Source organism: Cicer arietinum, chromosome 4 (assembly GCF_000331145.2).
Source record: "Cicer arietinum cultivar CDC Frontier isolate Library 1 chromosome 4, Cicar.CDCFrontier_v2.0, whole genome shotgun sequence".
NCBI classification, from domain to species: Eukaryota; Viridiplantae; Streptophyta; class Magnoliopsida; order Fabales; family Fabaceae; genus Cicer; species Cicer arietinum.
In genome coordinates, this window is record NC_021163.2 from 4,611,851 (window position 1) to 4,623,763 (window position 11,913).

The window sequence follows — 11,913 nt, forward strand, 5'->3', positions numbered from 1 at the left end:
AATATTTTATAATATTTCACAGAAAATTATCTCTAACTTTTAAAAGAAAATATATTTAACAAAAAAATAAAATAAAGTGAATATACAAAAACAAAGTTATCAAGACATTAAGTTAAGGTAGTACATTTCATTAAAAAAAATGTAAGTCTATACATGTGACACTTATATAATATTACAATTTGCAGAATTTAAATCTTCTTGATTTTTGTTAATCATCTACATCTTTTTAATTTTTATGCATTTAAAATTTTATATTATGTAAAGTTTTTGATAAATCTAAAATTATGTAAAGTTTTATTGAACACCATTAATCTTTATAAATTTCAATAATATATCAAATGATTTTATATTTGTATAAAATTTTAAAAACATAAAATATTTTCGATTCAAAAAAAAAAAAAATAAAAAAAAAATTAAAAAATTATTGTAAGAGATTTGGATTGAGAATATCCAAACAACAATTTACAACTGCTAAAATTATTTTTGGTTTAGTTTTCTCCCAACCCCTATTTCCTATCTTATTGTTGGGAGGAAAACAAATTCTCTATATTGTTCGAGATTATTTACAACTAATTTAATGTATGTATAATTGTAATGGTTGATCTTAAATCATTATTCGAGAATAAACTTTAGTAGTCCAGACTCAAATGACAAAAGTAATTAATAAAAAACAAAAAATTAGTCCATAACCTATAACATTTCTAATTTATCTCAACAACTACCAAACCCAAAACTAAAACATGCTATTTTTAGCTTTCAAATATTACGTGGGTTAACCCATATACAGACCAAAAGAGATACCAAAGGAAATATATCTTTTCATTTGCCGTAATACGGTGGTGGACGAGGCTGAGCCACCAACACCGGCTATCTCCCCCACCATCATCCATAACATTGATCTTTTAAGAAATGTCAATGCTAGCACCCCCATTCCACCTCCTAGAAATCAACATCATATCAGCACAAGACCTATCCCCCGTTTCAAAATCAATCAAAGCCTACGCCGTAGCGTGGCTCGATCCACAACGCAAATTAACTACCCAAATTGACCCTCACGCTCACAACAACCCTACATGGAACGAAAAATTCGTTTTCCGCGTCGACGACGATTTTCTCCAGTCCGAAGATTCCGCTATCGTCATCGAAATCTACTCCTCCGCTTGGCTCCGTGATATTCTAATCGGAACCGTCGCCGTTAATCTCAATAACCTCTTACCTCGTTTATATAACCGCAAATCGAAGATCCGTTTCGTCGCTTTACAGGTTCGTCGTCCCTCCGGTCGTCCTCAGGGGATTCTAAACATCGGCGTTAACCTCGTCGACGCTACAATGCGAAGCATGCCGATGTATTCAGAGCTTAGTTCATCCGCCGTTGAATATCACGATCTAATGAACCCTAAAAAAATTCAAAACCACGAAAATGAAAACAACGCATGCGATTCGAAATTGATGACGCTTCAGCGATCTCAGAGCGAGAAAAACGATTCCACGATTAACGATTATACTTATAATCCTAACGGAAAAAACGGTTACGGCGGTGTTGAGAATTCCGAATCGGAAATCGGAGTTCCGACTGGGAAGAAAGGTGTGATCATGAACGCGAACGGTTCGCTTTGTTCGGACGTCGGACCTTCGCCATCGGTGGTGGCGGCGGCGATAGCGAAAGGATTGTATCCATTGCCGTTGCCGGTTCCACGGAAGGCGGCGAATCCGATGTTCGATAAGATGGACCGGTGGAGAACGATGGAGTTACCGGTGGTGTATGATCATTTGGGGAAGAACAATTGTAATGGTGAGAAGATGGGGATGAAACAAACAGGGGAAGGGAACAAAAAGGGGTCACGGCAAGGGTTGTTTTCTTGTTTTGGAACAGCATTAGGGTGTGAGATATCGATTACTTGTGGTGGGGGTAACCGTAATAATAAGAAGAGGTATGATGGTACTAAGCCTCGTGTTGTTACTGCATCTGAACTCTCTTATGATGGATCCTCTTATATTTGATTTATCATCTGCTGCATGTTGTGTTGTTGTAAAATAAAATTCATATAGTTGTGCTTCATTTTTATATATAGTTTGGATTAGAAATAGTAATGTGATTCACCACGGGATGTATAAAATGTATGTCTCTTGTCTCCTCTGTTCATTCTTTTATTTTTATTTTTATACAGTTTCTTTAATTTGTTGAGGATAGGATAATGTATATTGACATTGACTAATGATTTAATTAACACTTGTACCACGTTGGGTTTGCTTTAGCTATTTGATTTACTTTTTTTGATAGGCAGAAGTTCTTCATTCACTCATCAATTAATTAATAAAGTATAGAACAAGGCATAGCAAAAACAACAAAGCTAAAATAGTGAGTGTTTGCAGATAAATAAGAATAAGAAAAAGACCCTATAACATTGAAATATTACATTATTCCAAAATTAAAAGCCTTCAGAGGTAAGTAGGTAATTAAACCTTTGATACTTGAAAGGTAAAGTCCCAGACAAATCTACAAATTCAACTCACATGCTGCCACACTCGACCAATTTTTCCTTCACGTTAATCCTCATCCGATAGTTTTTGTGAAAAATTAACCTTTATATCGCACCAAAAATGTATGTCTTCATTTCTCAAATGAAATAGAGTATCACTTATTATAGTTTAAATTTTGGAGTAAGTAAAGAATATAAATACACCAATTTTTAAAATATAAATATTAATTAAATATTTATACTCTAAAACTATATATAATAATGTTGACCTTTATTTCTTTTTAGAAATAGAAAGAACCTTTCATTCAAGTAAAAATAAAGTGCGAAAGAATGACTGAACTTTAATTAATAATAAAATTATAACGTGGTATTGTATCAAAGTATTTCGTCTAATACAAAATCCAATCAATCAAATATATAATATATATAGAAAAAGAAGATCCAATTAAATTTATTCTACTTCTCTTTATTCCTCACATTATCTATAAATCAATAGACTATTTGTTTTATCTTCCTTTTCCCTTCTTTTTTTTAATTACATTTCTTTACATTTTAAAATTTAAATCTTATTAATTTCCATCTTGTATCATCTTTCTATAATTTTGTTCTTCTTTCCCAAAAAATCAAGAATGAACTCTTATTTTAAATTATAAAAATAAAAGTTAATATTACAATATTTTAAAGTAAGTTTTGTCATTGAAACATACAAAAAAATAGAAAAAAAATATTTTTCATTAATATTAAAATATTTGTTACTAACACTAATTTTTCATCTTTTACCTATATTCAATGGTATTTATTTGAGTTTGAATTGACATTTATCCTTGTGATAACAATTTACTGTTGATTTTACTTTTACTTTATATCTTTCACCTAGTTTGATGGTAGCAATTATTATTTCACTTTGTCTTCTAGTAGTTTTTACCCATTCGAAAACAACTTCTCAAGAGAAAAATATCTACAAAATATATTTCAAATAAAACATCAACATATGTGTATGTATACATCAAAATTAAAAAAAATAAAAAAAAAAAAAACAAAAATGACTGTTTTATATAATCGCAAAAAGGGCTAACCAAAACAAGTAAATTTGAGAATATTTGATGAATATATAGCTGATATTGAGAGATTTATTAGTAGAAAAATGGCATTTGTTAAATTTATTGATATATAGATTTAAAAAAAATGAATTTTCAAGACATTTTTCTTTATCACTTTACATTCAAACGTTATCCAACGAAGAAATACGCGGAAGATGGTTGGTTTATTCTCAATACTTGAATAAAATACTTGGCTAATGGAGATAGTAGGGTTGGAGAAATATTAGTTATAAATTGAGAGATTATGAGAGAAATTGTGAACATATTGTTAACATGAAAAATATTATTTATAAATTGAGAAATTACAAGACAAAGTAGTAAGCACATTTCTAATATGAATTATGGAGTGGTACAATGTATATACACACTATTTTCTTTAAAAGATAAAAAAGTATACATCTGTCGTTTTCTTATTTTAATTTAAATTTGAATAATAATGTTTTTTAATTTTATAAAAAATATGAAGAATATATAAATGGCAGGTCTTTGGTGTCTTTCACGTGGAATTTGACATTTCAAAGTCTACAAAGGGGGTTGCAAAACGTCTAGAATCATAATAATATTGGTGGAAAGAGGAGACCCACAATTGGTAATTGATATATCAACCAAATTGATAGAAACAATTTTGTCCGCATTATTTTTTACTCCACCTTACATCCATGATCCAACTATATATAGGCGATGGCAGAATCACAAGTTAATATTTATGTGGGTTAGGATTAAAATTTCAATATTTATATAAAATTAAAGAATTATTTTAGTTTCTAATTAAATGTGTGAGTTATTGTAATTATATAATTTTGAATGTATTGAAATAAAATACAATATTAAAGCTCATATTTTAATAGCAAATTTATGCATTAAATTAACAAATGAAAGACACATTTAAAAATTAAATTAAATAACAAAAGACATATTTAAAGACAAAATTTAATAAAATATAACTTTTTATGTATTATTTATTTATTAATTGAGTAATTAAAAAATCATATAATAATTAATTATATATAATTCAAACGAACTTATAAAATTTGAGACTACGGCATATCCCAGTCCACCTCAATAAATATTATAAATTATACACGATTATGCCTTAACTCGAACTGTGTCAAAAAATGTATTGACTCAAACGTTTGGGTCACACACAGCCACGAGAGCAAAGAAACAATTGAACAATGGAAGCACAATCTTATAAGAAATCATATCTATCTAAGCATGTCAAGTTGTCAAGGCCCTACTAGCAAATTCCATAAGCCTCATCCCATTGTTTTCTATTTCAAAATGACACACGGAAGAATATTCCTTCTTAATATCCTATTCCAATTTTTTATTTATTTTATAAATCAGATATTTTAGAGAAATTGTAAAGTCTAATTTTGAGCTAAATAGAATCACATAGACGATAAAATTATTCTTTAATAATTAAAACATTACCACAACCTGTATTTCCATGATTGAATTCGAAGTACTAGAGACTTTGATTAAGTTAAACTATTTGATTTTAATATTGAACTTTCACATTTCAACTTTTATATATATATATATACTTCATGTATTTGGAAATCAATGAGATAAGTAAAAAATATACAAGGTAAGAAACTTCAATATTTGATAGTGAAGTTGGAGATGAAGAGGGGAGAAAATGAAGAAAGAGTGATGATTTATGGTGAATTTCGTGCAATGGTCACAATGTAATTGATGTAAGGGAGAACGATAACTATAGTTCATCAACAAAGGTGTAGCACCTACAAGTACTTAGATTCTCAAGTGACTGAAAGATTGAAATAAAGATAATAATGAGTAATATGTTTTTTTTCTTCTCCCAATGGCATAACTTTTTTATAATAGGGTCAATAAACCGTCGTCGAATCCTAATTAAATGGTGATAGATAATCTAGTAAGTATATGTTTTTATTGAAAATTTCATGTGCAGTTAAACTTTATCATTGAAGGCTATAATAAATGGACTTTGGTTCAATCCGAAACAAATTACCTTCTATGATAAAAAAAAAAAATGAAGTATAGACTAATTAAATCAAAGTGACAAAGAGACATGAATAGGAGAATGATATTTTGTTTTTTATCATTTGGTCTAAGTCTAAGGGTAGAAGAAATAGTTTAAGTAGGCCAAAAAGATGCTCATGGATTATGCGTAGGAACCAAACCAATTCATTTGCACCTAATCTCCGGAAAGTAGAAGAAATAAATATTTATGTCTTAATCAACAACAACAACAAAGCCAATCAATAATCCAAGAGATCATGAGTGCCAACCAGATGGTGAGCAAATACTTTACGTTAAGTGGTTAGGCCATGTAGAATTATTACCATTTTATTTATTTATTGAAGTTGCTTGTTTCTTTCCTTTTTATTTTTATTTCTAAGTATAATTGAAACAGGTAAAATTGCACTACCATATTTGATCTTAATATTTTTTTAATCAATATAGTACTTTTTATATCAAGTTATTGGTTTTCTGAATAATCAAAGTTAGTTTGTAGATAATAATTAGGAAGTTAATTAGTGAATGGAGATTGAACTCACCAAACCACTTTATATTTAAAAAGTGTCAACATCGATAGGAAACTCATTTTTTTTTATTAATGATTATTACCAAAAGTTTTAGTTGGACAATTCAAAAAGGTAAGTTACATTATCGATGTATCTCAATTAGATTAAAAAAATAAAATCACAATTACAATCCTTTATCAATCATAATAGCATTCAAATCAAAACAATAAAATTATCACCTCTTTATCTTCAACTTTAATTAGCCTAATATAGTGATGCTAAGAGATGAAATATAGTAAATTAGTTAAATCATGTACACAAATTTATAATAAAACTTAGATAAATAAATGAATATTGATCCATCAATATAAAGTTTTTAAACATAAAGTATTAATTTAAAACAAAATAATATAAAAAAATATACGGGAAATATAAAATTAGTTTAGTGGTTGAAGTGGAAATGTCGGAGATTAATTAATATTAATTATAAATATTATGTGGTTGAATAAAAATAATATAAAAGAGTATATTAACACAAACAATTATAGTAAGATCCATAATATAAATAATCATTTTAATTCGTGAATGGACATTGATTATCTATTATTGAAATTACATATAGGGGTGAAGGTTACTTTTTTTTAATGTTTATGTATTTTTATATTTAACTACCTTAAATAAATTTATTTGTCAAAAAATTAGGAGAATTATGACGGTTAATAAAATATTATGCTTGATTAATCAACTTATGTATCTTGTTTTTATTATTCTAATTATAAACAACTACAAAGAAAGTAAAATTGTAAAAATAATATACATAAATAAAATAAACGATGATTTTTTATAAATAATTTGATTTTACACATTAAAAAATATTATTAGTCTATTTAGTACAACATCAATTGTGACTTCTTAAAGCAATGTCAAATTCAATATTTTTAAATAACTATTGTCAATTGTTATTTTTTTTTTTAATTTATATTTTATATAAGTAAAAATTATAATTTTTTATTATTAATTAAGTTTAATACATTAATTTTATTATATATACATTTAAATTTTTTTTATATATTCGACCTCTTGTAATATTATATCTAGGTTGGCCACTTATTACAAACACATCCACATGTTTCTTTAATTAATGATTTTGATCCTCAAGTCTAATTCTAAATAGAAATATATTTTTGATTCATGAAATTTACTCCACAAAATTTTGATATAATGACAAACATTAGACGAAAATGTTTATTAATTCGGCAAAGAATGACGAAAAAGAATAGTAGAGAGGTAAACCCTCAAGAAGAAAGCTCCTCAAAATAAAACGGTAAGGTAACCTCAACAAATCCGAAACAACTAATGAATTAATGTTCATGTTCATGTTCATGTTCATGTTCAAGAAGTTCAAGCTAAGAATCATTAATTCACCATCACTCCAATAACAGAGAAGAAGAAGAAGAAGAAAAAAAGTTGAAGGCTCTTTTTCTCTCTCTTCTTGTACTCTCCTTTGAAGCCAAGGAAAGGAAACTCTCTCTTCTAATTCTTCCAACAAGGGATGTTTGGTTGTGAGTGTTTTTGTTGGGATAGTGTTCCTCAATGTTTTGATTCCGATCCATTTCCCTTTTCTCTCCCTCAACCTCTTCCTCAATGGCCACAAGGTATGTTTCAAATATCCCTTCGGAACACTTTTCTCCTTTCAATTTCATTAATTAATGGACCTTTTTTTTTTTTATTTTTAGAAATGGATTTTTTACAAATATTTTCCAATTTTAATTATCAAGTCAAACTACTTTTTTATCTGCAAGTTTATCATCTTTCAATGCTGTTTTTGTTCAATAAATTTTATACCAATTTTTATGTATCACAATTTTAGGATGGTGCAAATTTTTTTTGTTTCTATTTTGAGGTGATTAAAAAGTGCAAAATTTGTGTAAACTAGACAGATTATTTATTGAATCAGACGTGGAATTTTTGTTTTTGTTTGATATTTATGCAGTATTTAAGCTTCTCTATTGCATATTTGGCTGAGTCAATGTTTTACATAGATCTTACTACAGATATCAAAATTGAATTCTTGCTATGAATACTATTTTATTTCCTTTTGGTTTTGCCTATGATTTTAAATGTTCGTTTTGGCTTAAATTATCTTATTTATGTACTAAGCCTGTGAGAGATCTGTTCAGGTAGCGGTTTTGCCGGTGGAAGAATGTCCCTTGGGAGAATAGAAGTTGCAAAAGTAAACAAGTTTGAGATCGTTTGGAGAAGCACAAATTTGAATGGAAAGTCTTTAGGTTTCACATTTTATAGACCTTTGGAGATTCCAGATGGATTTTCCTGTCTTGGTTACTACTGCCAGTCCAACGAACAGCCGTTGCGAGGACACGTTCTTGTAGCTCGGGAAACTTTTTCTAAACCTCAAGCTGATTGTTCTGCATCAGAATCCCCGGCTCTAAAAAAGCCACTTAACTACTCGTTAATGTGGAGCGTGGATTCACATGATGAATGTGTTTACTTTTGGTTGCCAAACCCTCCAACGGGTTATAAACCCCTGGGAGTAATAGTTACTACCAATCCAAATGAACCTGAAGTTGAAGAAGTTAGATGCGTGCGAACCGATCTTACAGAAATTTGTGAGACATCTGATCTATTATTAACAATGAAGTCAAAATTTTCGAAAAATTCTTTCCAAGTTTGGAAGACAGAACCCTGTGATAGAGGTATGCTGGCTAGGGGTGTTTCGGTTGGGACATTCTTCTGCGGCACATACTTTGATTCTGAACAAGTGGTGGTAGACATTGCGTGTTTGAAGAATCTTGATTCTTCGTTGCATGCAATGCCAAATCTGAACCAGATTCATGCACTTATCGAGCATTACGGGCCAACAGTATACTTTCATCCTGATGAGATATACATGCCGTCATCAGTGCCGTGGTTTTTTAAGAATGGAGCTCTTTTGTATGCTGCAGGTAGCGAGAAGGGTAAAACTATAGATTATCAAGGCTCAAATTTACCTCGCGGAGGATTGAATGATGGTGCCTTTTGGATTGATTTGCCTAGTGATGAACAAGCGAGAAATAATCTAAAGAAGGGAAACATAGAGAGTGCAGAACTCTATGTACATGTAAAACCGGCATTGGGTGGGGCCTTTACTGATATTGCAATGTGGGTTTTTTGCCCTTTCAATGGACCTGCCACTCTTAAAGTTTCATTGGTGAACATTGAGATGAGTAAGATAGGGGAACATGTTGGTGACTGGGAGCACTTCACCCTCCGTGTAAGCAACTTCACCGGAGAGCTTTGGTCGGCTTTTTTTTCTGAACACAGTGGAGGTAAATGGATAAACGCATTCGATTTGGAGTTTGTTAAGGAGAATAAACCGATTGTTTATTCATCGAGACACGGACATGCTAGCTACCCTCATCCGGGGACTTACCTTCAGGGATCATCCAAACTTGGTATCGGAGTTCGCAATGATGCGGCTCGAAGTAAATTTATTGTGGATTCAAGTGTTAGATATAAGATTGTTGCAGCCGAATATCTTGGTGATGGAGTCATTACAGAACCATGTTGGTTACAATATATGAGAGAGTGGGGTCCAACCATTGTTTACGATTCGCGTTCCGAAATAGAGAAGATAATAGACCTGCTTCCAATATTTGTTAGGTTTTCTGTGGAGAACCTATTTGAATTATTTCCAACAGAGCTTTATGGTGAGGAGGGGCCAACAGGTCCAAAGGAGAAGGACAACTGGCTAGGAGATGAATATTGCTAGTCATGCATTCTAATAGGAAAGAAATCTAAGCTTATAAGATATCAATTTTCTGTCCTGAAAATGGTTTGTTTTCAGTGTCACTGATGGTTGAAGTGACCAAGAGTTCTCCATCATGTATTAATTGTATAGGAGGTGCACCTTAGAAAGGGATATAGATTCTCTGCAGTAACTGTGGCATGCAGTTATCTATCTCCAGCTTAATCAATATTGACAGAGATTGTTTAAAACTTATTTAGTGATTGTGTAATTTGTACCGTCTGATCTCAAATTAATGGCTGAGATTGTTACATCATGTAACTGTGTGCTTTTGTTACAGCAAAGAATCTGAATCCCCTTGGAGAGTAGCTACTTATGGCTTTCTTGGTTCGTGTGAAAAACAACATATATAGCTTTGACTTTTAAGTTGCTTAAAAAAATATGTATAATTACACACAAAATTTGGAACATGTACAAGGTAGGGCTATTGGTTGTATACAGTATACACATTTCTGGTTTCTCTGTAAGATAGATAATATTGTCGCCAGTGCTTGGTGGGAGACATGAGAATTTTCATTAGTATTGCTTGTAATGTAATAGAAATATGCTTGATTCAATGATGTTATATCACTTAATTTACTTGCATTTGTTTGCTTTGAAAAATTTCATCATCTGTTCAGCCTTACAAACTTTACATGCCAACCTATGATATAGAGAAAGGGATGTCTTAAGGCAATAACTTCAAAGCAAAACAATTACCGTGAAACAAGATAATATGTTCAATGTGTTGGAACATTTGTCGTAAGACCTGGCTTATATGATAAATATCAATATTGTTAGGTTGAATATCTTTATCCGAGTTCGAATTCAGTGAATTTCAAGTGTTATATTGTTAGGTTGAATATCTTTATCCGAGTTCGAATTTAGTGAATTTCAAGTGTTGTTAACCACTTCGTCTACCGACCAAAAAGAAAAAAAGTGTCGGAGCATTTTATTTTATTTTGGCAGCCTTCCTCACCAAACTCACTTTCAGTGTGGATGGATGGATGGATCTTAGATAAACATAAACAAGAAAACAAGATACCTTCAAATATGAATATCCAAAGAAAGACCTGTTGAGATTCTTGTGTGTCTTTGCAACATACTATTTCAAGGATATCCCCACCTTTACAATCAGTGCAATAGAAAGTGATTTTGAAGAGCTGTCACTCCAACTCATATCATGTTTGTACTGTAAGGAGATGAAAAAGTTTGTGATCTAGCACCACTCATCTTTGATGAACTCCCCATGTAATTTGTTCCTTTGATCATGGTAAGAGAAGGGGAGGAACAATGAAAAAGAAGACAGAGATGATGAAAGGTGTTAGCAATTTCAAGATCTTTTGTTGGGACTAAATTGTCTCCTTTAGATAATCATTTTAAGGACCAAGTTGTCCCTTCGGAAGACCACATAAGCACAATCATGTTTCATAAAATCACATAAAAACCATTTGTGTTCAAAACTTGATAGAAGAAATAATGTGTCTCAGTTTTTCAGTATGTATAAAAAAATTGTTTATTTTATTTTATTTCATAGACTAACTTGAATTATATATTATTTATGAGACTAGAATCAAACTTCACTAAAAAAAAGAATTTGTACAGTCATCTCTTGACATGAACGTATAATATTCTATTTTAATGATTCTTTTTAAAAACGTATAATATTAAAAAAGTTCATTAGGTTAAAATCAAAAGAGTATGTACTCTACTCTTAATAATATTCTATCTTAATGATTCTTCTTAAAAGAGTATGTACTCTACTCTTATTTTTAAAACGTATAATATTCTATCTTAAATGATTTTTTTTTACTATTTGCATTTTTCAGTATCATTCATATATAGTTTCTGATTCTCTGATGTCAATAATAAGACAACAAAGATATAAAATAAATATTTTAAATGAAATTTCAGAACTGATACATTGAAATTTGTAACGCCTTAAGTTAAAAAAATGGAAGTTTGTAACTCCTAGTTTTAGTAGAATTGTAAAAGAATTAACAAATGATTTAAATAGATTGTTAGAGGTATTGAACGGG

General features: G+C 30.2%; 2 protein-coding genes across 2 annotated transcripts; both read left to right on the plus strand.

The window, feature by feature from the left end:
- Window positions 1-560: 560 nt before the first annotated feature.
- On the plus strand, window positions 561-2,239 carry LOC101488962 (uncharacterized). Its single transcript, XM_004495530.4, has one exon. The coding sequence runs from the start codon at window positions 910-912 to the stop codon at window positions 1,999-2,001; it is 1,092 nt and encodes a 363-aa protein (XP_004495587.1). The 5' UTR covers window positions 561-909; the 3' UTR covers window positions 2,002-2,239.
- Window positions 2,240-7,259: 5,020 nt separating this feature from the next.
- LOC101489287 (hypothetical protein At1g04090) lies at window positions 7,260-10,480 on the plus strand. Its single transcript, XM_004495531.3, has 2 exons — window positions 7,260-7,745; window positions 8,271-10,480. Exons 1-2 carry the CDS (start codon window positions 7,643-7,645, stop codon window positions 9,857-9,859), a joined length of 1,692 nt encoding a protein of 563 aa, XP_004495588.1. The 5' UTR covers window positions 7,260-7,642; the 3' UTR covers window positions 9,860-10,480.
- The last annotated feature ends 1,433 nt before the right edge of the window (window positions 10,481-11,913 follow it).

What these genes read in the sequence shown, in the direction of transcription:
- LOC101488962 (XM_004495530.4), top strand. Translation starts at nt 910, where the DNA reads ATGTCAATGCTAGCACCCCCATTCCACCTCCTAGAAATCAACATCATA.
- LOC101489287 (XM_004495531.3), top strand. Translation starts at nt 7,643, where the DNA reads ATGTTTGGTTGTGAGTGTTTTTGTTGGGATAGTGTTCCTCAATGTTTT. An exon ending in TCTTCCTCAATGGCCACAAG is followed by an intron (nt 7,746 to 8,270) that starts GTATGTTTCAAA and finishes AGATCTGTTCAG; the next exon opens with GTAGCGGTTTTGCCGGTGGA.